Source organism: Rattus rattus, chromosome 3, assembly GCF_011064425.1.
Source record: "Rattus rattus isolate New Zealand chromosome 3, Rrattus_CSIRO_v1, whole genome shotgun sequence".
Taxonomy (NCBI): Eukaryota; Metazoa; Chordata; class Mammalia; order Rodentia; family Muridae; genus Rattus; species Rattus rattus.
The window spans coordinates 172,297,770-172,320,540 of NC_046156.1; the positions used below are offsets into that span (position 1 = coordinate 172,297,770).

General features: G+C 40.9%; 1 protein-coding gene and 1 pseudogene across 1 annotated transcript in view; both read right to left on the bottom strand.

Annotated features, from left to right (window-relative positions):
- Cplane1 (ciliogenesis and planar polarity effector 1) overlaps positions 1–22,771 on the bottom strand; it is a 97,205-nt gene that overhangs the window by 60,867 nt on the left and 13,567 nt on the right. The window contains exons 10-21 of the mRNA XM_032898803.1: positions 19,816–20,065; positions 19,503–19,655; positions 18,597–19,351; positions 17,587–17,795; positions 17,317–17,397; positions 13,507–13,671; positions 8,708–8,866; positions 6,359–6,587; positions 5,638–5,777; positions 4,857–5,074; positions 4,194–4,358; positions 1,203–1,341 (exon numbers count right to left, since the gene is read on the bottom strand). Coding sequence (XP_032754694.1) covers positions 1,203–1,341; positions 4,194–4,358; positions 4,857–5,074; positions 5,638–5,777; positions 6,359–6,587; positions 8,708–8,866; positions 13,507–13,671; positions 17,317–17,397; positions 17,587–17,795; positions 18,597–19,351; positions 19,503–19,655; positions 19,816–20,065 — 2,663 coding nt within the window. The remainder of the gene's footprint in view (positions 1–1,202; positions 1,342–4,193; positions 4,359–4,856; positions 5,075–5,637; positions 5,778–6,358; positions 6,588–8,707; positions 8,867–13,506; positions 13,672–17,316; positions 17,398–17,586; positions 17,796–18,596; positions 19,352–19,502; positions 19,656–19,815; positions 20,066–22,771) is intronic.
- Positions 10,096–12,758, bottom strand: LOC116897140 (annotated as a pseudogene).

The window sequence follows — 22,771 nt, forward strand, 5'->3', positions numbered from 1 at the left end:
GCGCATTTGTCTATGTTTGCACAATTGTGCATGGCCCATAGGCTTTGACTTGGAGGTCAGAAGACAACATTAGAGAGTCAGGTCTCTTTCTACCATGTGGGTTCTGGGATTGAATTTAGGTTGTCAGACACGGCTATAAGCACCTTTATCTGATGAGCCATTACAGAGGCCCAGAATACTAATTTACAGAACATGTCATATGGCCTGAGAGCATGATTCTCTTTTAGACCTGGCCCTGAGTCTGACTCCTAATGCTGTAACACACACACACACACACACACACACACACACACACACACACACACACACAAAACTTCCCTCCTTCCCTTTCTGTTTCTGTCTTCCAAAGTTTTACTACCTTTTAGACCTGTCATACATGTAATGATACAAATTATGAACTGAGAAACCAATGTGTATAGGAAAATGCAAATAAAGCGCTAATTAAACAATGTAATTAGTCATAAGACAGACTTGATGATTTGCTGACCACAATGGCACCCATGTGTAACACCAGCTTTCAGAAGGCTCACCTGGGTTACAGAGCATCAGAGACCCTCTCAAAACATAGAGCCTAATAGATATGCCAAAACAAAACTGCCTCAAAGTCAAAGGCTACTAACAAAGTTAGCAAAATCTTTTTGACATCAAATAAATTTGGCATACTATTTCAAGAGTAAGAAATAACTAAATAACTAATAACTCAGAAATTTCACTTTGGAGACTTTAAGGAAACTTTTCAAAATACGAATTAGAATTGATATGCCAAGACAACTTAATGTTTGTCTGCTAATAAAAGCCATTAAAATTAGTTCATAAGTTCAATCAGAAAAACAGGAAACAAAATTGGTCCATCTTTACAGACAGGTTCAAAGCCCGCCTACTTAACAATGTGGTAGCAAGGACACCCTCCCTGCAAGGAATGCTACAGAAAAGGTATTTAATGCTGAAATTCCAAATTTAAACAAGGAAGCAACAACAGTGTCAGAATTGTCACAATTCGTTTTATGTAATAAAAGTGTAACTTACAACCATACACGTAAACCATCTATATACATACATGTTGGAGAGTGTCAAAGTCTAAACCCCTAGGTACGGCATCAAAGAGCAAACTAAAGTTTAAAAAACTTTCCCAGACCAAGTGAAAATCCTATTACAGTTCATATGCATCTGAGTCCCAACCAAGTATCTCATTTCTGACAAACCTAGGGCTTTGATGGAAACTTCATCAAGCTTATGGTCTCCGGCTGCTCCAGGTCTAAAGAATGCTATCCCTCCTTTACAGTAATTAAGTAAGGATTCAGGGAAAGAACTAAGAGAAGGAAGGGACCCTTTCACTCGAATCTGAAAAGAAGGATAGAATATGTTAATCATCAGTAGTAAACAACTTTCCAGGTGAAGCAGTCAAGAAAATGACACAATGTAAGCAGCATCAGTCCTCCCCACAGCGTTAGCAGCTGCGCTTCCACGGACTCCATTCACAAAACTGATTCAAGACAATCACTACATTCTGTCTGGAAAGAAAGAGGTGTTAAACCATTTGCATTCTCGTTTTTCTAGATTCATCTCAGTTTTTTCCTACAGTCATGAGTAAGAAAATACTTAAATGTTATCTGATATTAAATGTGCAGTATCTAAAACAAGTAAAAAAAAAACTTCCTTACGTAACTTATAAAAAAATAAATCTACAAATGACAACATATAAAGTCATCCATTAGCAAGTCCTAAAGGATAATGACTCTAGATAAGGACTATCTATCGGTAAATGTCAAACTAGAAAAGAAGCTTAGGAGTTGAAGGGGAACTGATATAGGATCCGACGTGATCCAAGTTCCTTGGGCTAGATCATGTTTAAAACTGAAAGAGACAGAGAAGTACATGATACTTACAAAGGATTCTTTCCCCGATCTGGGCCTGAATATAATCAAACCTGTGTACTTCCGTGGGTAGATATCAACAACCAGTTTCCAGAAAATAATGTGGCACGAAACCATCACAAACGTGGAAAACAGTACAGGACAATCACTGTTTCTCTAATATATCAAGGGTTTTGTTTTGTTTCTTTTTTTAAAAGAAGGATGCTATTATAGATATCAAAAAAACAAACAAAACCAAAGAGGAGCAGTAAGTTAACAGCATCCTCCTACCTATCACTTCAAGAAAGATATGATCTCATCGAATGCTGTAAGCATGCTAATGACGGCCCGTTTACCAAACACTTTTCTAGTAGGATCTTACTAAGAGGGAGACCCAGCAAAAAGTGAGGACCTAAGTCCTGTGGCCACTGAACTGTCTGAATGAGTCTGAAAATGGATTTTCCTGACAAGACACTGGAAGGGAGCACAGCTCTGCTGTTACCCTTGAATAGCTCTGTGGTAGAAGCAGCTTGCCTTGAGGGACTTCTGATGCAAGGAGACACTGAGAGTGGGCAAGGTTTTAGGTCACGAGATTTTGGCAACTTGTTAGAATGAAATAGAAAACAAATATGGTGCAAATATTTAACTATCATTTTGTAAAGATCTTAAAGCTCATCTTCTATAAGTGGTGGCTATCTAGCTACGTTTCATATATTTATCTAGTCAACCATAAATAATAACTGTCTAATTCAAGAACTTTCTCATTACCATTACACAGACACAGACACAGACACACAATTATTAGGAGTCTTTACTTTCTATCTTCCCTTCTCCTGACATTGGAAACCATCCATCTATTTTTTTTGTCTCCATATGATGACAATAAACATTTTTAAGCATATTTTTATAGGAGTTGAATTACCTTTTTTTTTTTAAGGAGTTGAATTTCTAAACCTCATTTTCTCTTTTAAAAACTTACTTAGGGGGCTGGAGAGATGGCTCTGTGGTTAAGAACACTGACTGCTCTTCCAGAGGATCTAAGTTCAATTCCCAGCATCCACATTGTGGCTCACAACCATCTGTAATAGGATCTGATGCCCTCTTCTGATGAGTCTAAAGACAGCGACAGTGTACTCACATACATAAAATAAGTAATTCCTTTAAAAAAAAAAAAAAAAGGTTTACTTGGCCAGGCATCATGTTACCTACCCTTAAATCTCAGCACTCAGGCAAAAAAAAAAAAAAAAAAAGCAAATGGATCTCTGTGAGTTGAAAGCTAGTCTGTTCTAACTTCAAGTACTAAGTTAGCCAGGACTGCATAGGGAAATCATCTCAAAACAAACAAACAAAAGGTAGTTTGGGGCTGAAGAACTGGCTTGACTGATAAACCGCTTGCCTTGTGGACACTGGGATCTGAGTTAACATCTCCAGGACATAGCAGGAGTTTGCAATTCCAGTGCTCTTACGGCAAGATGACAGGTGGGGACAGGAGAATCTCTGGAAGCTTGAAGGCCAGCTAGACTGGCAGATGCAGCAACGAAGTGTCCCAGATGAGGAGGAAGGTGAGGACTGACACCCAAGGTGCTCTGGGACCCCTAACACACACTGTGGCATGCACATACCAACTTTCACATAACAAACTAGATGGAGACATATATGTCATACATATATAATATTTTAATGCTAATTTCAGTCAGGCATGGTAATTGTTTCTGCCGAGGTGAATCCCTAAGCACTCAGAGGGCTAAGTCAAAGGCTATTCTAGGCTATACAATGAGATTCATCCTGGCTCCCAAAAAAAAAAAAAAAAAAAAAAAAAAAAAAAAAAGAGGCCAATTTCAAACCCCTGCTGATAAGGACTTGTGACTGTATAAGAAACACATACCTACTCAGCGTCAGAACAGGTGAGTCAGCACAAGTCAGGGTGAAGAGCGTGGACAGCCCAGAGTCAAACTGCGCATCTCAGAAGACAGAGAAGGAAGTCTCCTGACATAAACAGCCTCACTCGTAACTGTCCAGGCTTGGAACCCACTGGGTTTGCCACAGAGCAAAGATCTTAACTTTCTAGAAAAGGGGGGTGGGTCTTAAACAGAGGAAATCTTCCAGCATTTAGAAATAAACAGGTACAGTCTGGAAGAATTTACTATGAAGGGACACTTTCCATACTATACAGAGTGAGCTAACCCAGAGACTCACGTTACAGTGTCATCTCAGCCAGAAGCTGGCCTGAGTAAACCCAAGACTCAGGGTTCACAGGGCAGAACTCCTAGGAAAGCACTTGGTGCACATGAGCACATCGGCTGCCTTACTCAGCACCTGAGTGGCTAAGACATCGCATACCTTCTGCATGACCTTTCTTGCCCACCTCAGCTGTAAGATGTACCACTGTGCAACAGGAAAGGAACACCGAGATGCCCGGAAAAGCAGGAGAACACGCTGCAGGATCCCAGACAGCTTGTGGCGGTTATCTTTTTCAGCTTTTAAAAAAAGATTGTCACCATGTTCCTGAGGACAACAGAACAGTTGTCTGTTACTTAAACAGCTGTTTGGTATGTTACCTAAGACCATGCATGTAGTAAATAGTTATGCCAGACACTAAAAGTTTATCTTCAGCTCTTGCATTTTTCACATGATCATTATTACCAGACTATTTCTTTAACATTTCTTTCTTTATTTTATTTATATAAGTACACTGTTACTCTCTTCAGACACACCAGAAGAGGGCATTGGATACCATTACAGATGGTTGTGAGCTACTGTGTGGTTGCTAGGAATTGAACTCAGGACCTCTGGAAGAGCAATCAGTGCTCTTAACCTATGAGCCATCTCTCCAGCCCCCTTAGCTACTTTTAAAAAGCAGACAAATCAGGGTTGGGGATTTAGCTCAGCGGTAGAGCGCTTGTCTAGCAAATGCAAGACCCTGGGTTCGGTCCCCAGCTCTGGAAAAAAAAAAAAAAAAAAAAGAAAAGAAAAAGCAGACAAATCAACTCCCACTGCGCTTACCTCACTAAGAAGGGCAGGCTGGGGGCAATACAACGGAGGCGCTGGAAGATACAAGTCGACGGGCACTAAGCCCCACAGCTTTTTACTGAAGTCCTTAGCGGACTCCATCAACAGCTGTAGTGTTTCTGAAACAATATCAGCATCAGCCATGGCTGAAGCTTTCAGCACCTCTTGCACAGACCCAAACAGCAGATTGGCATCTTCCTCTTCAATGGGATCTAGCAAACATGACAGGAGGTAGCATTAGCCAGGAATGTTAGCTCATGACTATAGTCCTAGCACTCAGAGTCCAGGGCAGGAGGAATGAAGGAACCATCAAGGTCACACCAGGATACATAACAAGACCCCCTTCTCTAAGACAACAGCAAGGATAAATGTACGTACCTAACAATATACTCCAGTATGGCTGTCTGGTTTGGCTGTGCTGAAGATTGAATCTAGAGCCTCGTACATGTCAAGCAAGTGTTCTACTACGGAGTTACATGTTCTACTACCGAGGAAGCACGTTTTCATCTGACATCAGTTTTCTTTTTCTTTCTTTTTTATGGTGCTCAGATCAGACCCTGAGCAAAGCACGTGGCAGGCAAGTCCTTTGCCACTGAGCTGCCACTCCAGCTTGTTAACACCAGTTTGCAGTGCCCACAGGATTAAGTATAAATACCATCCTTAAATTTTTGAGAATTTTTCAGGGTGTTTATATTTGTAAATATTCCTAAGTTTTTGTAGTAGCACAGGGTTTATAGTAACCGGATACACTTAGAACTTATAATAGGTAGCATACCTGTAAATTGCTTATATTTTGAGCCCTTTTCATTTTTTGCTGCCAAAGAAACTGGCTGACCTAAAAAACACTGCAGTTTTTCCTGGAAAATCTGGGCTGGTATCATATTTAAAGGTAGGTCCATGCCCTTTTTCTTGGACCTGCAATAAGATCAAGTTAAGAAAAATAAATAAAACTTTGAAAAAAGGAAAGATTTTACATCAAGAAGTAAGTATGCTTAAGAAAATATGGAGTCAATTGCTACTAAGGAAAAGAAAACACCATGGTAAAGCTCTTCAGAGGATCCAATTTCTCTATTCTCACTGCTGTCCTTCATACACACCTCTACCCAACACAACCCAAGCTTCTCTGCCAAATGCTCTTGCTCATGCACAGGATGTCTGCACTCCTTAGCTGCCCAATTCATCAAAATGCTACCTACCTACCCTCCAGGGTGCCTTCCCCTCACTTGCTATTATGCAATAATTAAAGCTTATCTAAAAATCCATTCCTCAGGCTGGTGACCTGGCTTAGCAGGTAGAAAGATAAGCTGCTACCCCTGATGATCTGACTTCAGTCTCTGAAACATACAAGGTAGAAGGAGAGAACTGACTCCCACAACTTTTCTTCTGACCTCCACATAGGTGCTCTGACATATGTGCACATGTCCCCCACACACACACACACACACACACACACACACACACACACACACACACATAGATAATTTAGAAATCCATACCACATAGGATTGCAGTCACGTTTACAGAACGCTTGGAAGGCCACACCAATGGAAACAGAAGTCTTCCAGTCTCCAAGTTTATGTGCCATCCACACAGCCTCTGGAATCAGGCCACCAATAAATAATAATTCAAGGGTATATTCAACTGTCCACACATTTGAGAGATTCTGATCTCGAACAATACTGGCCACCTTAGAGTGTTGTAGAGGAATAAGTCGCACGGAATGCTCTGTGAATCAATTAGAGAAAATGATATTACAAGTGCACACACATACCCAAACTCATGCCTTCTTACATGAAATAATTTTTTAGTTAATATTTTCAAACATGACAATGAAGAGGCATATAAAATGAAATAATGCCCTCTAGAACAGTTTTATTAATACTGAAATATGTGCTTCTTAAATGGGCTATGTAAGCATCTCTAATATAATAAAACACAGGGCTAGAGAAATGGCTTAGCGGTTAAGAGCACTGACTGTTCTTCCAGAGGTCCTGAGTTCAATTCCCAGCAACCACATGGTGGCTCACAACCATCTGTAATGGGATCTGATGCCCTCCTCTGGTGTGTCTGAAGACAGCAAGTGTACTCATATAAATAAAATAATACAAATAAATAAAATAAAACAAATCGTGCTCGCTTTGGCAGCACATATACTAAAATAAAACAAATCTCTAGAAAAAAATAAAATAAATAAAACACAGCAGAAATAGAGTGAGCGCACTACACAAAATAAAGGTGACTACTGCTTAGTGGGTTAGATAAAATGTGCATACATATGTACCAGACCAGGGGCTGCAGCAGTGGTTCCCAACCTTCCTAATGCTGAGACCCTTTAATATAGTTCCTCAGGTAGTGCTGACACCACCATAAAAGTATTTTTGTTGTTATTTATAACCATGATTTTGCTACTGATATGGATTGTAATGTAAATACCTGATATGCAGGATATGCTTTAGGGAACTCCTGTGAAAAGGCTGTTGACCCTGAAAGGGGTCACGACCCATGTGTTGAGAACTGCTGGGCCACAAAGGGTCAGTGGTTAAGAGCGTAGACTATTCTACCAGATCAGGACTCAGTTCCCAGCACCCATGACCAGCTCACAATCACCCGTAATTCCAGTTCCAAGGGACCTATGCCCTCTTCTGGCCTTCCTGGGCAATGTACTACTATATACATAACCACCTACAAAATATACACATACTAAAAATAAATAATCTTTTAAAATGTATTGGATCATAATGTACAGTAACTTAACTATTCAGAAACATGTTCCTATTTTTCATAGCAGATTATGAAATCTGAAAGAGACTGTATTTTATCTCATTTTACATTATCCATAGAGCTAAAACGTTTTTCCAATTTCAGAAAATATTCAAGCCATACAAAATGTTTAAAACATTACTTTTCTTTTAAAAAGAGGACTGGTGTCTGGGGAGAGAGTTTAGTCAATAAAGTGGTTGCCTTATACACATGAAGACGTGAGTTGGATCTCCAGAACCACATTTTTAAAAGCAGGGCATGCTTGTGTGTATTTACAGTCTCTGTGCTGGGACAATACAGGTAGACAGACCCTGAGCTGCTGGTCATCAGATGATCTGTCTGGTGTATTCCAATCCTGTGAGGGAAGCTGTCCCGACTCAAAAATGATTTCAGAGAAAGCAAGAGCAGACAGTGCCTGAGCAACAACGCCTGAGGTCTCCTCTGCTTCAGCACACACACGCTGAGTGCATGCGCACACGCACATACACACAACCACACAGACTGGCAGCCAAGCATGGCACATGTCACTTATAGTACTTGAGAAGCAGAAGGATCAAAAAGAGTTCAAGGCCATCCTTGGCTGCACAGGGAGTTTAAAGCTTACATGGGCTACACGAAACCCTGTCTCAACCAGCAACAAGAGGAAAAGGTTCTGATGTACCGCTCAACGACACAGCACTTGCCGAGCAGGCATGAGACTCTGACCTCAACCCTCCTACTGTCAGAAGGATGGGTGTAATAGACAAGGGAAAATATGAAAGGAAGGAAGAGAAGCTGTGCAGTTCACACCTATAACCTCAGCTATTCAAGAAGCTAAAGCAAAAAAGCAAACAAGTGAAAACGAAAACAACAATAGGTTCAGAAAAAGACAAAACCATGCAATTTCCATAGGATACTGACTTAGATACCACGTGTAAAAAGCAAGGCACAACGGTTTTTGTTTTTTTGTTTTTTTGTTTTTCTTTTTCTTTTTCTTCTTTTTTCTTTTTTTCGGAGCTGGGGACCGAACCCAGGTCCCTAGCAAGCGCTCTACCACTGAGCTAAATCCCCAACCCCGGCACAATGGTTTTTGTTTAGCATATTACCTGTCTTAACATGAAGCGGAGGAAGGACATTCACACTGTGAGGCGGCAGGATGAAGAGTGGCTCATTGGTGAAGTAGGCAGCCATGAAACGGGCCATACACTGGACAACTCTGACTGCTGCCTCAGGATGTACATTTCCAGTCACCGCAACCTCAGGATCTAAACAGTTGAGCAAATGACCAACAGTTTCAACAAGCTATAAAAAGTAACATTATTTGAGACAACCCCCACTCTCAGGCCCATCCAGTAATATACAGTGGAGTACAAGCCAACCAGAAGAGTCTCTCAGACCCTGACTCGAACCAGCTGGGGCCGCCATTCTCTACCCCAGTCCTTTCAGTGAGTGCTGTGGTACACTGGGGAGTTGAAGGTGAGCACAGCCACTTTCAACACAGTGCTCCAAGCCACAGCCAGAGCATTAAGACAGGAGAAGGAAATTAAAGGGGCAGTAATAGGAAAAGACATCCAATTATCCATACTCATAGATAATATAAAATATACCAAAAATGTAACCAGGAAACTTCTATAAACAGTATACGGTAATGTGGCTGTGGCTGCCTTAGGCTACTTTGTGGGTTCTCTCATCCACCCTTTGTTTCACCCCTTTCTTTCACCTTTTCAACCCCGAACACTAGATAGGAGAGAAAAAAAGGATAGAAGGGAAAGAAAAAAGTTCCCTGAATAAAGTCAGGGGTCAGAAAAGGGGCAATGTGTGCTTAAGGAAGGAAGCTTTGAGGTTTCCTGATCATACTCTCTTCAAGCTCCAATGGAGATCATGAAGATCACCAGGGATCTCAGAGCAATAGCAGTTTAAATGTTTGGTGGGTAAACAGGTAGAAATGTGGCCCTCTGTCCTACCCAATAAAGCTCTGTGAAATTCAAAAAAAAAAAAAAAAAGAAAGAAAGAAAAGGGGCAATGTTATCCTTAAACTACTTCCTGCTGAAGGGGTGTCAAGTTCCTCAGGGCAAGGTTGATCTTCGCTGTCAGGATATGTAGTTTCCGTTTTGTTTCTTCTTTTCACACTATTTATCCAACATCAGCCAACAACCAACCACTAACCAACAACCCACTCTGCCTCTCAAACGTCCCCAGGATTTCAACGTCACACAATTGCACACATTATCTGAGGCTGGCAAGATCATCCGCCTGCTAGAGTAGGAGACAAAATATAGCTGCTGTGGACAATCTGAAGCAGCCCCAGATGTCACACCTGGGATTCAAACAAAAAACACTCTGTTTTTGGGGTTGGGGATTTAGCTCAGTGGTAGAGCGCTTGCCTAGCAAGCGCAAGGCCCTGGGTTCGGTCCCCAGCTCCGAAAAAAAAAAGAAAAAAAAAAACATTCTGTTTTTCTTGTTTTTAAAAAAGACACATTTATTCAGCGTGTCTGAATTAATTCACGTATTATTCACATATTTATCAGACTTTTACATTTAGCAATCAACAGCATGGGTGAAAAAGGTCTACAGTAAAACCCTTCGTTGGAATGCTTTACACTTTCCACAGAACAGAAACTAAAATAACCTGTTATACAATTAGTCACAGATACAGTCCTGGAGTTTTTGCCCACACACATGAGTATTGTCTAAAACATGTCTTCTTTGTAGCAGCTAGGCCCTGCCACCACTGTGCTTGGCTGAGTTCACAAATCTGTTGTAACCTGTAGCTTCCCTGTCACTTCTCTGGCTCTCCTCTCCTGCTAAGCTTTGTTTCCTGGCTGTAATTAGAACCACCTGCCACTGCCATAGCTACTGCTGCTGCTGCTGGAACCTCCATAGCCACCTTGGTTTCGTGGTTTAGCACAGTACTGGCCTCCACCACCATAAGGGCCAGAGCTCCTGCCTCCAACGTTTCCTCCTTTCATCAGTCCAAATTTTGATGACTGGTTGTTGTAATTGCCAAAATCATTGTAGCTTCCACCACCTCCAAAATTGCTTCCACTACCACTGCCAAAGCCGCCTCTGCCTCCTCCGTTGTTATAGCTGTCAGAGCTGCCACTCCCGCCATAGCCACTGCCCTGGTTTCCATAACCCTGTCCACCACTTCCATAGCCTCTGCTTCTTCCAGAGTAACCAGGGCCGCCTCCTCCGAAACCACCATCATTGCCAAATCCATTATAGCTATCCCCACTGCCACCATAACCACCACCACCACTGCTGCCACCAAAGCCACCACGACCACCGAAGTTCCCTCCTCGACCAAAATTGTCATTGCCACCAAAACCACCTCCACGACCACCACCAAAGTTTCCGGAACCACTTTAACCTTTCTGTTCAGATGAAGCACTAGCCATCTCTTGTTTCGACAGAGCCTTTCTTACTTCTCAGTTGTGGCCATTCACAGTATGGTATTTCTGAATAACAATCTTATGCACAGATTCATGGTCATCAAAGGTGACAAAAGGAAAGCCCCTCTTTTTTCCCACTGCCTCTGTCAGTCATAACTTCAATTACTTCAATTTTCCCATTCTGCTCAAAATAATCTCGTAGGTGATGTTCGTCAGTGTCTTCTTTAACACCAACAAAGATCTTCACAGTTCAGTGGGCACCTGGTCTCGGAGAATCTTCTCTTGACACAGCTCTCTTAGGTTCCACAGCTCTTCCATCCACCTTGTGTGGTCTTGCATTCATGGCAGCATCCACTCGCTCCACAGTGGCGTATGTGACAAACCCAAAGCCTCTGGATCTCTTGGTGTTTGGATCTCTCGTTACCACACAGTCGGGGAGTGTTCCCCATTGCTCAAAATGGCTCCTCAGACTCTCGCAGTTGTTTCGAAGCTCAGCCCTCCAATGAAGAGCTTCCGCAGCTATTCTGGCTCCTTGGGGAACTCTGACTTAGACATGGCGGCAGGGGATGAGAGCGTTCAGCCATGCTTCCTCGGCAGTGTCAACGAGCAGAAAGGAAAAAGATAACGAATGTGTCCCTCTCTCTGGGCTTTTTAAAGAAACCAAAATTCCAAAGTTCTCACATAGTGGCAGAATACACAAACACACAAAATCAATTTATAAAAATCAGTAGCCTTTTTGTATACCAATTACAATACATCAGTCATAGACACACTGCCATTCATAATAATCTCAGTGGATAAATATACCTAAGAATAACCTAATCTGAGAAAGGCACTAGAAGATTGAAAGATCTCCCATGTTCATGCATCATTACAAGAATGCAAAAAATTACAATCCTGTCGAAATCATTTATAGATTCAATCAGATTCATTACAATCCTAATCAAGGTATTCATAATATTCACAGAAATAAAATTCACAGTATTCAACTTCATATGGAAGCACAAAAGACCTCAGATAGCCAAGCAATTAAAAAGAACATGCTGGAGGGACTACAGACTTCGATTTCAAGCTGTGTCAGTTACAGTAACGGAACAGCAGGGTACTGCACAAAGACAAGCAGACCAACAGGAGGGTGCCAGACCCAAACCTAAGTCTATGTCACTACAGCCAGCCAGTATTTGACAGACACTGAAAACACAACCTGAGGAAAGACATCAAGCTCAGTAAATGGTGTCCTAGTTAGTGTTTTGTCAGCTTAACACAAGCTAGAACTATGAAGAAGCTAAGTTGACAAAAATGCCCCCATCAGACTGCCTGTAGGTGTGCCAGTGAGATATTTTCTTGGAGGACCCAAGTCAACTGTGGACGGTGCCACCTCAGTCCTGGATGTTATAACAAGTACACTGAGCAAGCCAGTAAGCAGCACTCCTCTAGGCTCTCTGCTTCAGTTTCCCCCTTTAGATCCTGCCCTCATTTCCTTTCTCAATGGACAAGGTCTCTTGGCTAACCAGGAACTCATTATGTAGACCAGGCTGGCCCTGAAGTCATAGAGATTCACCTGTCTCTGCCTTCTGAGTGCTCAGATTATTGGTCAGTGTAACAATAGAAAGCAAACTAAAACAACAACACTGGGAAAATTGGACATCCACATTTTAGAAAAATGAGACCAACCCCTATCTTTCACCCTGCACGACAGAGCTACATTCCCTCAAGGACGTCAACATGGAACCTGAAGCTGCAGGAAGAACACACAGACAGTGCTCCACAGGATACAGGGGCTGGGAAGAGCTCTCTCTCTCACACAATTCCGTTCACTCTGAAACTAAAGCCAACAACTGATGAGATTTCATAACACTGACAAAGCTTCTGCACAGCAAAGGAAACAATCAACCTAGTGATGAAGAAGCAAGCCCACAAGCAGGAAATGGCTTGGCCAGCTAATATCCTACAAGAGGTTAAGATCCAGAGTACACAAAGGACTGAAATAACAAGGAACTGAGAAAAGCAAGGAATTAGAAAGCAAATGAACCTATTTTGACTCCTTGAGAGAAGTGACTTCAGTGAGTTCTTGGATAAATCTCAAATAACAACTATGTGGTAAGCCACCAAGAAGCTGACAGTCCAAAACCCACAAAGAATAACTTAGTCACTGTAACTGCAAGGCAGTTCTTACATGTAAACAATTTGTTCTCTAAATCCATAAAGAAAAATGAATGCTACAGTCAGTGGGACGGCACATTCCTATAATCCCAGCACTTAGGAGGGTGAGGCAGGAGAACGGCCATGAGGTTGAGGTCAGCATGGGCTGGTTACACAAGTACCAAGAAAGCCAGAGAGAGACACAGCGAGACCCTGCTTCAAGATAAAAAATAAATAAGTGAATTTTTTTTTTTTTTTTGGTTCTTTTTTTCGGAGCTGGGGACCGAACCCAGGGCCTTGCGCTTCCTAGGTAAGCGCTCTACCGCTGAGCTAAATCCCCAGCCCCCATAAGTGAATTTTAAAAAGCATACCTGAGCAATCTTTCCTTTCTTGTACAGGTAATTGGGAACAGCTGAGTATCTCTCTTACTAGGTGATCACATAATCCTTGGGCATCGTTTAAATTGTAACAGTAGAGGTGACAGTACAAGAGAGAGAGATAGTAGCGTAACTGAAGAAAGCGCATCCTTCTTCCTCCTGAAACAGAAGAGTCCGACTTAGACGCATGGATGCATGGGACCTACGGGACTGCTCCGGGCTCCTCCTGTGAAGACAGCTATGTGGTATGTGAAAATTCATCAAGCTATACAGTTGTGACATGCAGGTTTTTACATCTGTTTTATACTTCAATAAAGAATTTCTGACAGTCTTTTTTAAGGAACTGGCCACTGAGAATATATGGGTAACACATATTGAACTTTTCCCTCCTCCTCTTCCTCCTCCTCTTCCTCCTCCTCTTCCTCCCCTCCCTCCTTCTCTTCTTCCTCCTCCTCTTCCTCTTCCTCCTCCTTCTCTTCTCCTTCCTCCTCCTCTTCCTCCTCTTCCTCCTCCTCGTTCTCCTTTTTGGGGGAGGTCACAAGAGTTGGAGGGCAGACCTGGGTGCATGATATGAAATTCCCAAATAATCAATGAAAATACTATAAAAGGAAAAAAACAGAACAAGAGTGTGTCTATATTGCAGCCACAGGGATTAAATGTGTATGGTAAGGGCTGAGCCCTTAGAAACAGGTTTTTCCAGCAAATAACAATCTCAGTGTTCACAGTGTGATCACATATTGTGTAATACAGGTGCAGGAGGACTGTCAGGCTGACCAACTCAGCTACCACCCCGGGCTCTGGGCTGACCCACCCTAACATTACCCCGTCTATAAACTGCTAAAGCATGTGAAGGGGCTGGTCCTCCAGAACCAAAGCTGTAAGGCTCCATGACAAGGCAACAACAGGGTATCCAAGGAGACCAGGAGAGGACCCAGGGCTGACAGTGTAGCTGAAGCCAGAGGCCTCGAGCAGACCTGAATTACTGCATCAAACACTTGCACTAAAGCTGTTTGGGCAAAAGGTGTACTGTGTGACACACCGCAACTGCCACAGTGAGATTTTGTGTGTGTGTTTTCTTCTGTTTTGTTTTGTGGGAAGGTTGCAAGGGCAGAGTGTAGATCTGGACAGACAGGGAGATGAGTTGGATTTGGGTACATGATGTGATATTCATAAAGAATCAATAAAGTTAAAAAAAAAAAGGGAGATGCACAAAACTTTCTACCTCACTGAATTCCTCTCCTTTATCCAGTTGACCAGATCTTAAAACTGAAAACTACATTAAACTTTTTTCCCAAATCCAATCAATCACAATTTCCACTGATCAAACTTGCTGTGTGTCTGTTAAATATGAACTCACCCATTAGCATGGATGCTGCTCTGGTTCAGTGTCTTCATCTGAGTAAAGGTCTGTCTGGCTTTGTATACAGTCTACACCTCTCCAACCACAAGTGTATCAAAGTGACCTTCTTAACTGACCTATAAAGGGACTCCCTGATTCGTAAACACATCATAAATGGAAAATATTATAAATCAAAAGTGCATGTATGTGAGCTGGAAAGATAGATCTGCACTGAAGAGCACTTGCTGCTCTTGCCAAGAACCTAGGTATTGGCTCCTATCACCTACACCACCCTCCATAACTCTAGTTCCAGGGGCTCTACCACCTTCTTTCTGATCTCCACGTTTCAGGCACATATATAGTGCACATATATAGTGCACAGATACCAGACATAAGTGCAAGCAAATCACTTATACACAGAACATAAAAGTAAATACTTTTATGCAGTCCCATACCTAACCTACCAATCATCTCGGCTCACGGTGGAGCACTGGCTGTTACCCTGGTGATCACACAGCTGACCAAGACTCTGCTGCTCTTCAGCAGTGCGTACTACATGGAACTTTTAGCTCAGGACAAACTGGGAAAACCAAACTGAAGCTTTCTACTGAATATACACGACTTTCCTGCCGTCACTTAGTTAAAAGTTTAAAGTTAAACTTTGTAAATCAGGGATCTTCTGTCCTTACTTGGACAGTCTTTTTCCTCCAAGTGGGCCAGCAGTAAGGTAGTTCCACACCACAAGCCTGACAGCCTGAGTTTGACCCCAGGTCCTGCACAGTGGAAGGAGAGAACTGACTCCTACAACGCATCCTCTGACTTCCACATGTAATTCTCTAGCAAATGTGCTCCCCTCCACATAAATAAATGTCATTTTAAAAATTCCAGCACTCGGGGTTGGGGATTTAGCTCAGCGGTAGAGCGCTTGCCTAGCAAGCGCAAGGCCCTGGGTTCAGTCCCCAGCTCCGAAAAAAAGAAGAAAGAAAAAAAAATACCAGCACTCAGGAGGCAGAGGTAGGGAGATCTCTGTGAGTTCAAGGGCAGCCTGGTCTACATGGTAACTTCCAGGCCAGCCAGAGCTACAAAGACAGAACATGGTTTTTTTGGGGGTTTTTTGTTTGTTTGTTTGTTTGTTTGTTTGTTTGTTTGTTTTCTTTGTTTTTCGGAGCTGGGGACCGAACCCAAGGCCTCAGAACATGTTTTTAAAAACAAAAAACCCTGGTAGAGCGCTTGCCTAGCAAGCGCAAGGCCCTGGATTTGGTCCCCAGCTCCGAAAAAAAAGAAAAAAAAAAAAACCCTACTGTCTTTGTCACTTCATATAGGCCTCCTTCACTACTGCTCCCTCTCACCAATCCTGACCTGCTGAACACTAATGCAGCACACACAGATCACACACTCTATTCTGAGTAAAGAACCTGCACCTTGCCAAATTCTTAGCATCTCTCAGGCCTTCAGTTTCTCTAATTTCTGAAACTGGTGACACCTTTTATGATGTAGGGCTAATGGTATGACTCAGTTGACCAACCTTAGGATCTAAATTCATGAGGAACATCCATCCTCTGTTAACCCATCCTACTGTCTAAACTGTTTAATTTTAACTCAACTTTAAACATCATCTCTCCAGGATTCCCAGGAGCTGATCTGAACCTTCAGGTTTAGAGTACAGAGGTGCTCTTTTTATGTTCCCAACTGTAACAAAAGTTAAGCTTTTTATTCTGTGTCTCTAGTGCCTTGTGCAGTGCTGGGCGACAGCAGCAAGCACTGAGAAAACACTACTAGATGGAAAGAGAGAGCTACAGCAGATACATAGCTCAGCTATGAACAGCTACAGCAGCCAGAGAATAAACATCAAGTGTAGTGCTCTGACCATGCAGTGACTACTTTTTTATCTCGGACATACCTGCAGTCAAATATCATAAAAGATGACATCAGTTTCTGGAACCTAGAGTCCTATGCCACTATAAAAGACCCACACAAATTAGACTTAACTCATAGGTTAACTCTGCTTAACCTAAAACCCTCAACTCTCTTAAAAGCCAGAAGGCTTAGCTCCATAGTTCTCTCAATGTCTGTAGCAAGATGACAGGATATTGATGTATAGCTTCCCATATTTTTGGTGCCTTAAATAGATATTTGTGGTGCCTTAAAAATGAAAAAAGTATTTAGTGTGTAAACCTCATTCTGTCCATTAACATTCAACCACAAATTATATCATTAAACAAGGTGTGGTGGGCAGGAAACTTAACTAGAGAGCATTAAAAAGATTCTTAGTGCCATGATTTTAAAAATCAAGAATAATTTAAAATACAGTATTTCTGACAGTCAAGTTCCCTACAATCTGCATCTTACTTGGAGAGTAAGATAGTAAGATAGTGTGAACACTCTGAACTTAATATTTTTAAACTCTGAAGCAAGTTAACTTATGTTCTTCCCAATACAGAGCTACTTTTTGAAAACATCCTTACCTTTCTCTTGGGTTTCTTGTAGAGCCTTCTTCCACAGGCAAACTGACTTTTCATATGATGCTAGCAGAAAACACTCTTCACCTAAGGATGATTTTACCCAACAGTCAGCTACAGTTGATGACATGACTTTTAAAAGTTTTGTTTTGAAATGCAGTAGATACATCCCCATCCTAAAATTATTCTGGAAATCAGGTGTCTCCATTGAAGACCCAAAGCCCAGTCCGTCACCTCATACACCCAAGAGGTGAGAAAGTGTTTATAGATACTAACCACTGAGAGCTGTAAGTTCTAAGGCTTGACTCAAGCTATCCCCAGCCACCTGCAGGTTAGCCTGGACATGACATAACAGAGTCTTGACTAAAGATACTTCATGTGTGATATTTTCAGTTAATTGTCTGTCATCATCAGGAATTCTTCGGCTTAATTGTGCTTGATACCACAAAGTTTTTTTGTACAATAGTCTCCAAAGAGCAATCAATCTGTACAAAAAAATTAAATAATCATTAAAACCAAATTTCATGGTTTTAATAAGCTTAGCTCTCTTCATGAGCAATTCTTTGGTTGATTTGCTCACAGATACAGCAGAATATACTGACCAAGTTAATGATCACCGTCCACAATCAAAAGAGATATACTATATGTGGCAAATGCATATAAGGACCACAGATCTTCACAAAATCTGTATCCACTTGTGAACATTTTTCATTACATACTTAACTTTTACTATGTACTTTCAAGATCATTATGGCTGCCCAAGACCACACCCCCAAAATGTGTGCTTTTTAATAATTGGAAAAAACCTGAAACAATTTTTGATTGACAAATAAAATTTATATAGAGAGGATAGAAAGGTGCATCAGAGGTTAAGGGCATCTGCTGCTCCTCCAGAGGACCTGAGTTTGCATCTCTGCACCCACACTGGGCAGCTCGCAACTGCCTGCAACTTCATCTCCAGAGGATGCGATGCCCTCTTCGGCTTCCATGGGTATTCACACATAAACATAAGTACACAGACATAAATTAAAACAAAAAAAGTTTAAAAATCATATTGACATATCAGGAAAATATGCTGCTATCTGAAATAGGTACTTATATATTTTAAATTAACATATTTTGATACTGGATTTCAGTGGTTACAAAGTTTCCTTCTAGAGTGAAAATTACTCTATCATTAGTACTAACAGTTTTAAAACCTAATAAGTATACTAAAAAGTACCGAATTGCACACTTCTTACAGTCTAAGAAATCTAATGGTGTTTTACTGATATTTGTATTCTTACCTGTGACCTGGCTTCTGAACTCGATTTGTCACTTGAGGATAAGTCTTTAAAGATGAGTCCCAAGACCAGTTTTCCTTGGAAGATTGAAAAACGGGTACCACTAACGAGTCCAGCTCTGCTGGCCGACTTCCATCAGCTGCTGCAGGAGCGGCCTCAGGCTGCAGACTGCACGTGCCATTTAAACAGTCAGTCACAGCTCGGAGTAAAGACAGGCAAGCTAGAAGCTTTTCTGAGAACAGTCCGTGTTTTTGTTGCTGAGTCAGGAGAAGCGTTACAGTATTTGCGGTGAGCTTCAGCAAATGGCCTACATTTTGTCTGTATCTCACATCCCAATAGTGGGTTGATAAACACTGATGAAAAAGTTGAAAGACACAGAGTACCCAGGTGCTATGCTTCAGACTCTTATTTAAAAACAGGTCAAACTTTGGCAAAGGACATTTTATAAACTGAAGAATATAGAAAAAGTGAGTGATGCAAAGTACTGTGTAATTTAACATTAACTTTTTTTCTGCTACATTTTTTGAAACTCCTATAGTCCAAGCTGCAAGTAGTTTTTTCTGGATACAATGCAGTTCTGCAATGGTTCTGTCTGTCTCCTTGGAATCATCCTTTGCATGAATTGTATCAAACATAGATGCAAACTCCAATCTTCCTTCCTTGGCAGTATTAAACAGTATATCTTTTCTTTGGTCACAAAAAGAAAATGAACTGTTTAGAAACTGTTCAACTTCATTGGTTTCTTCTCCTTCAAAATCCTAAACACAAGGGGAGAAATATTTAATTCCACTCAAGCCTTATGCATGGAATCACTGTGTGATTCTTAAATTTCTATTTCCTTTAACAACCACAAAAAAACAACAAACCAATGAATTTCTTAGAATAAAGTCAGTATGCACTAATAAGTACCTGAAAATCTGTGGTTTCACTTAACTTCACTGTTTCTTCTGCCTGCAAAAATCTGGGGACAGTGCATTGAACTGAACTTTCCTTTCCATGACGCTTTAACAGGCTAGACCTCAAGGAATCCAGAGATCGCAAATTCAGCCCTTTCTCCTTGGGCTGTAGAACAAAAGACAAATAATTTCCAAGAAAAATGTTTATCTATATACCTAAAGCAATTAACACTTCTACTGTCGAAAGGCTATATGACTGTTAATAGTTTTAACTTTGAAAGGAAGAGAAAGTACTTTTTAACCACAGATACCCGAAGGCACTGTACCTTAGACAGCATCATGCTCTGGTAGGCTTTCTCAAGCCTCTGGGTCGAATCAAGAAGCAAGGCCCTCACGAGCATTGTTGGAGACTGGTTATCAAGAAACTGAAGGGTTGTGACCATGTAGCCATCAGAGATGAGAAGGTAGGGTAGTCGTGAGTGCGCTTTTATAGAAAACCTCTGTCTCAAAGGGTCACTCTCAGAGGCTGCCGAATCAACAGCATTATTTGAATCTTGAAATGGAAGCCGCTGTGGTCTAGCAAACAAACATGAAAAGTCCAGAATCAGCAAGAGAAGGGTGTTAAGGAAGTAATCATATCATTCAAAACATGGCAAAGTAAGCACACAGAATGACGAGAGCAAGCAGATGAGACGACGTTAAAGTATTAATTGTATATTTGTCTTTCAGGAAACATACAGTGATCAAAACATAGGTCTTTATATGTTTCTAGATTTTTTCCTGAATTTTTGTGGCATTTATTATGCTTTTTAAAACTATATGCAACCTGTTTCAGAAAAAAATTATAGAATCTTACTTTTATTATTAAAGTTAAGAAGCTGACTTCCTTCTAAAATATATAAGCACAGGAATAACAAAATTACAAACAGTACAATTGTTAATAAGGAGAAAAAAAGAAAGAAATGAGGTAGAGAATATAATCATGAGTGACATTTTCTGAGTTTAAAATGAATGAGTCACATAAATATAAATATCTGTTATAATGATACAGCTAACTGATTACATAACTGATTACATAATATAGCTGCTTATTATAGTCAATGTTTTATAAATAACATAAAATGAGACAGATTAATACATTGTGATTTGTTGGGCTAGAGAACTATTAAAATACAAATATGGGAGACCTGCCCACAAATATGAGGTCCTGAGTCTGATCTTTAACACTGCAAAAAGACAAGTCAGAATGCCCAAAATTTCTAATAAACATTGTTTTTCATTAGCCAAATGTCCAACAACAGATCAGTATTATGGAATCATAAAAAAAGTGTCTATCAAGAAAAGAGATATGTAGAAGACTGTTAAGTGCATCACTCTATAGAAAGGAAACTGATGTGGGTATGTCCTTATGGTTAGCAGAATAGCAATCTCTAATTTTTTAATAATTAATTAATTGTATTTGGTTTTCTTTTTTTTATTATTCATTTATTAAATATAAGTACACTGTAGCTGTCCTCAGACACACCAGAAGACGGCATCGGATCCCCCCACAGATGGTTGTGAGCCACCAAGTGGTTGCTGGGAATTGAACTCAGGACCTCTGGAAGAGTAGTCGGGTGCTCTTAACCGCTGAGCCATCTCTCCAGCCCCTATTTGGTTTTCTTGAGACAGGGTTTCTTTGTATAAACCCTGGCTATCCTGGAACTCCACTTGCCTCAGCTTCCCAAGTGCTGGGATCAAAGGCGTGCACCACCACAGCCTGGCATAATACCTAATCTATAGTGACAGATAAATGCTAGTAGAAAACTGTCATTTCCTGCAGTGTAAGTATTTTTTTTTAACCTGTAGGGGTTTTTATGTGCACGGGAGTTTTGCCTACATGAATGCCAATGCATGCAGTGACCAGGAGGTCAGATGAGGGGACATCTATTGAGCTCAGTGAATAAAAGCATGTGCCGCATAAGCCTGACACAGTTAAGGTAGGAGGAGAGAATTGCTCCCACTTGTACACTGTGGCATGCCTGTGCCTATGCACCCATCATAGCATGGACATACATATAATACACTTAAAAATAAAATTATAGGGCTGCAGAGATGGCTCAGAAGTTAAGAGCACTGACAGCTCTTCCAGAGGTCCTGAGTTCAAATTCCAGCAACCACATGGTGATTCACAACCATCTGTAATGAGATCTGATGCCCTCTTCTGGTGAGTCTGAAGACAGCTACAGTGTACTTATATCTAATAAATAAATCTTAAAAAATAAAAAAATAAAATTATAAAAGGCTATTTCATGTAATCTATCCTATATTGAAGAAAACTAACATATTGCTATGATTATAAATGCAAGATGAGTAATCTTGTTTGGAAGACGATGATACCCTAAGATGTTAATTGTTACCTCTGAGGATTTGGAATGCAAGAATCATTTTTATACTATTTAAAAATGTGTCATGATTTTCAAATTTTATTTTTTCAAATACTGAATACCTATTAGAAAACCCCATTTGAAATGCTTTAAGGGGTTGGGGATTTAGCTCAGTGGCAGAGTGCTTGCCTAGCAAGCACAAGGCCCTGGATTCAGTCTCCAGCTCCAAAAAAAAGGAAAACAAAATGCCTTAAAATAGTAATTTTAAAAAAGAACGTGAGGAAATTTAAGGAAACATAAATTTTGAGTTCTGTCACAGCACCTACACAGAGGCTCACAACTGCCTGTAACCCTAGTCCCAGAAGACCTAACCCTTATCTGGCCTTCATGGTCACAGTATGCACAAAGGTCACAGACATCCTCCAGTCCCAGAGGATCTAACACCCTTAACTGACCTTCTTGGTCACCATACACACAAAGTTCAGACATACATGCAGGCAAAATACTCATATACATAAAATAAAAATACAAAAGTTTAACAAAAAACATTCACTGTAGGAATTGATGCGTGTTCTCCCAGCATTAATCTGTCACTAAAAATTAATCATTGCTTTCTTGCTAAACAAATCAAGGATGCACCCATGTCAGTTTCCCTTCTACAGACTTAAAATTTCAAAAGTAATTTTCAGTTTTTCTATGTAAAACAGCTCTTGGGGCTGGAGTGATGGCTCAGTGGTTGAGAACTTGTCCTACCCTTCCAGCAGACCTCCATAACTCCAGCTGCAGGGGTGTCTGAAGCCTCTGCCCCACTCACACTGTACCCACCTCCTCACAGAGTTCTTAAGATGAGTTAATTTTTAAAACAGCTCTCCTTATATATCTAACTATACAGAGTAAACAAAAAATGGCTCAGCAC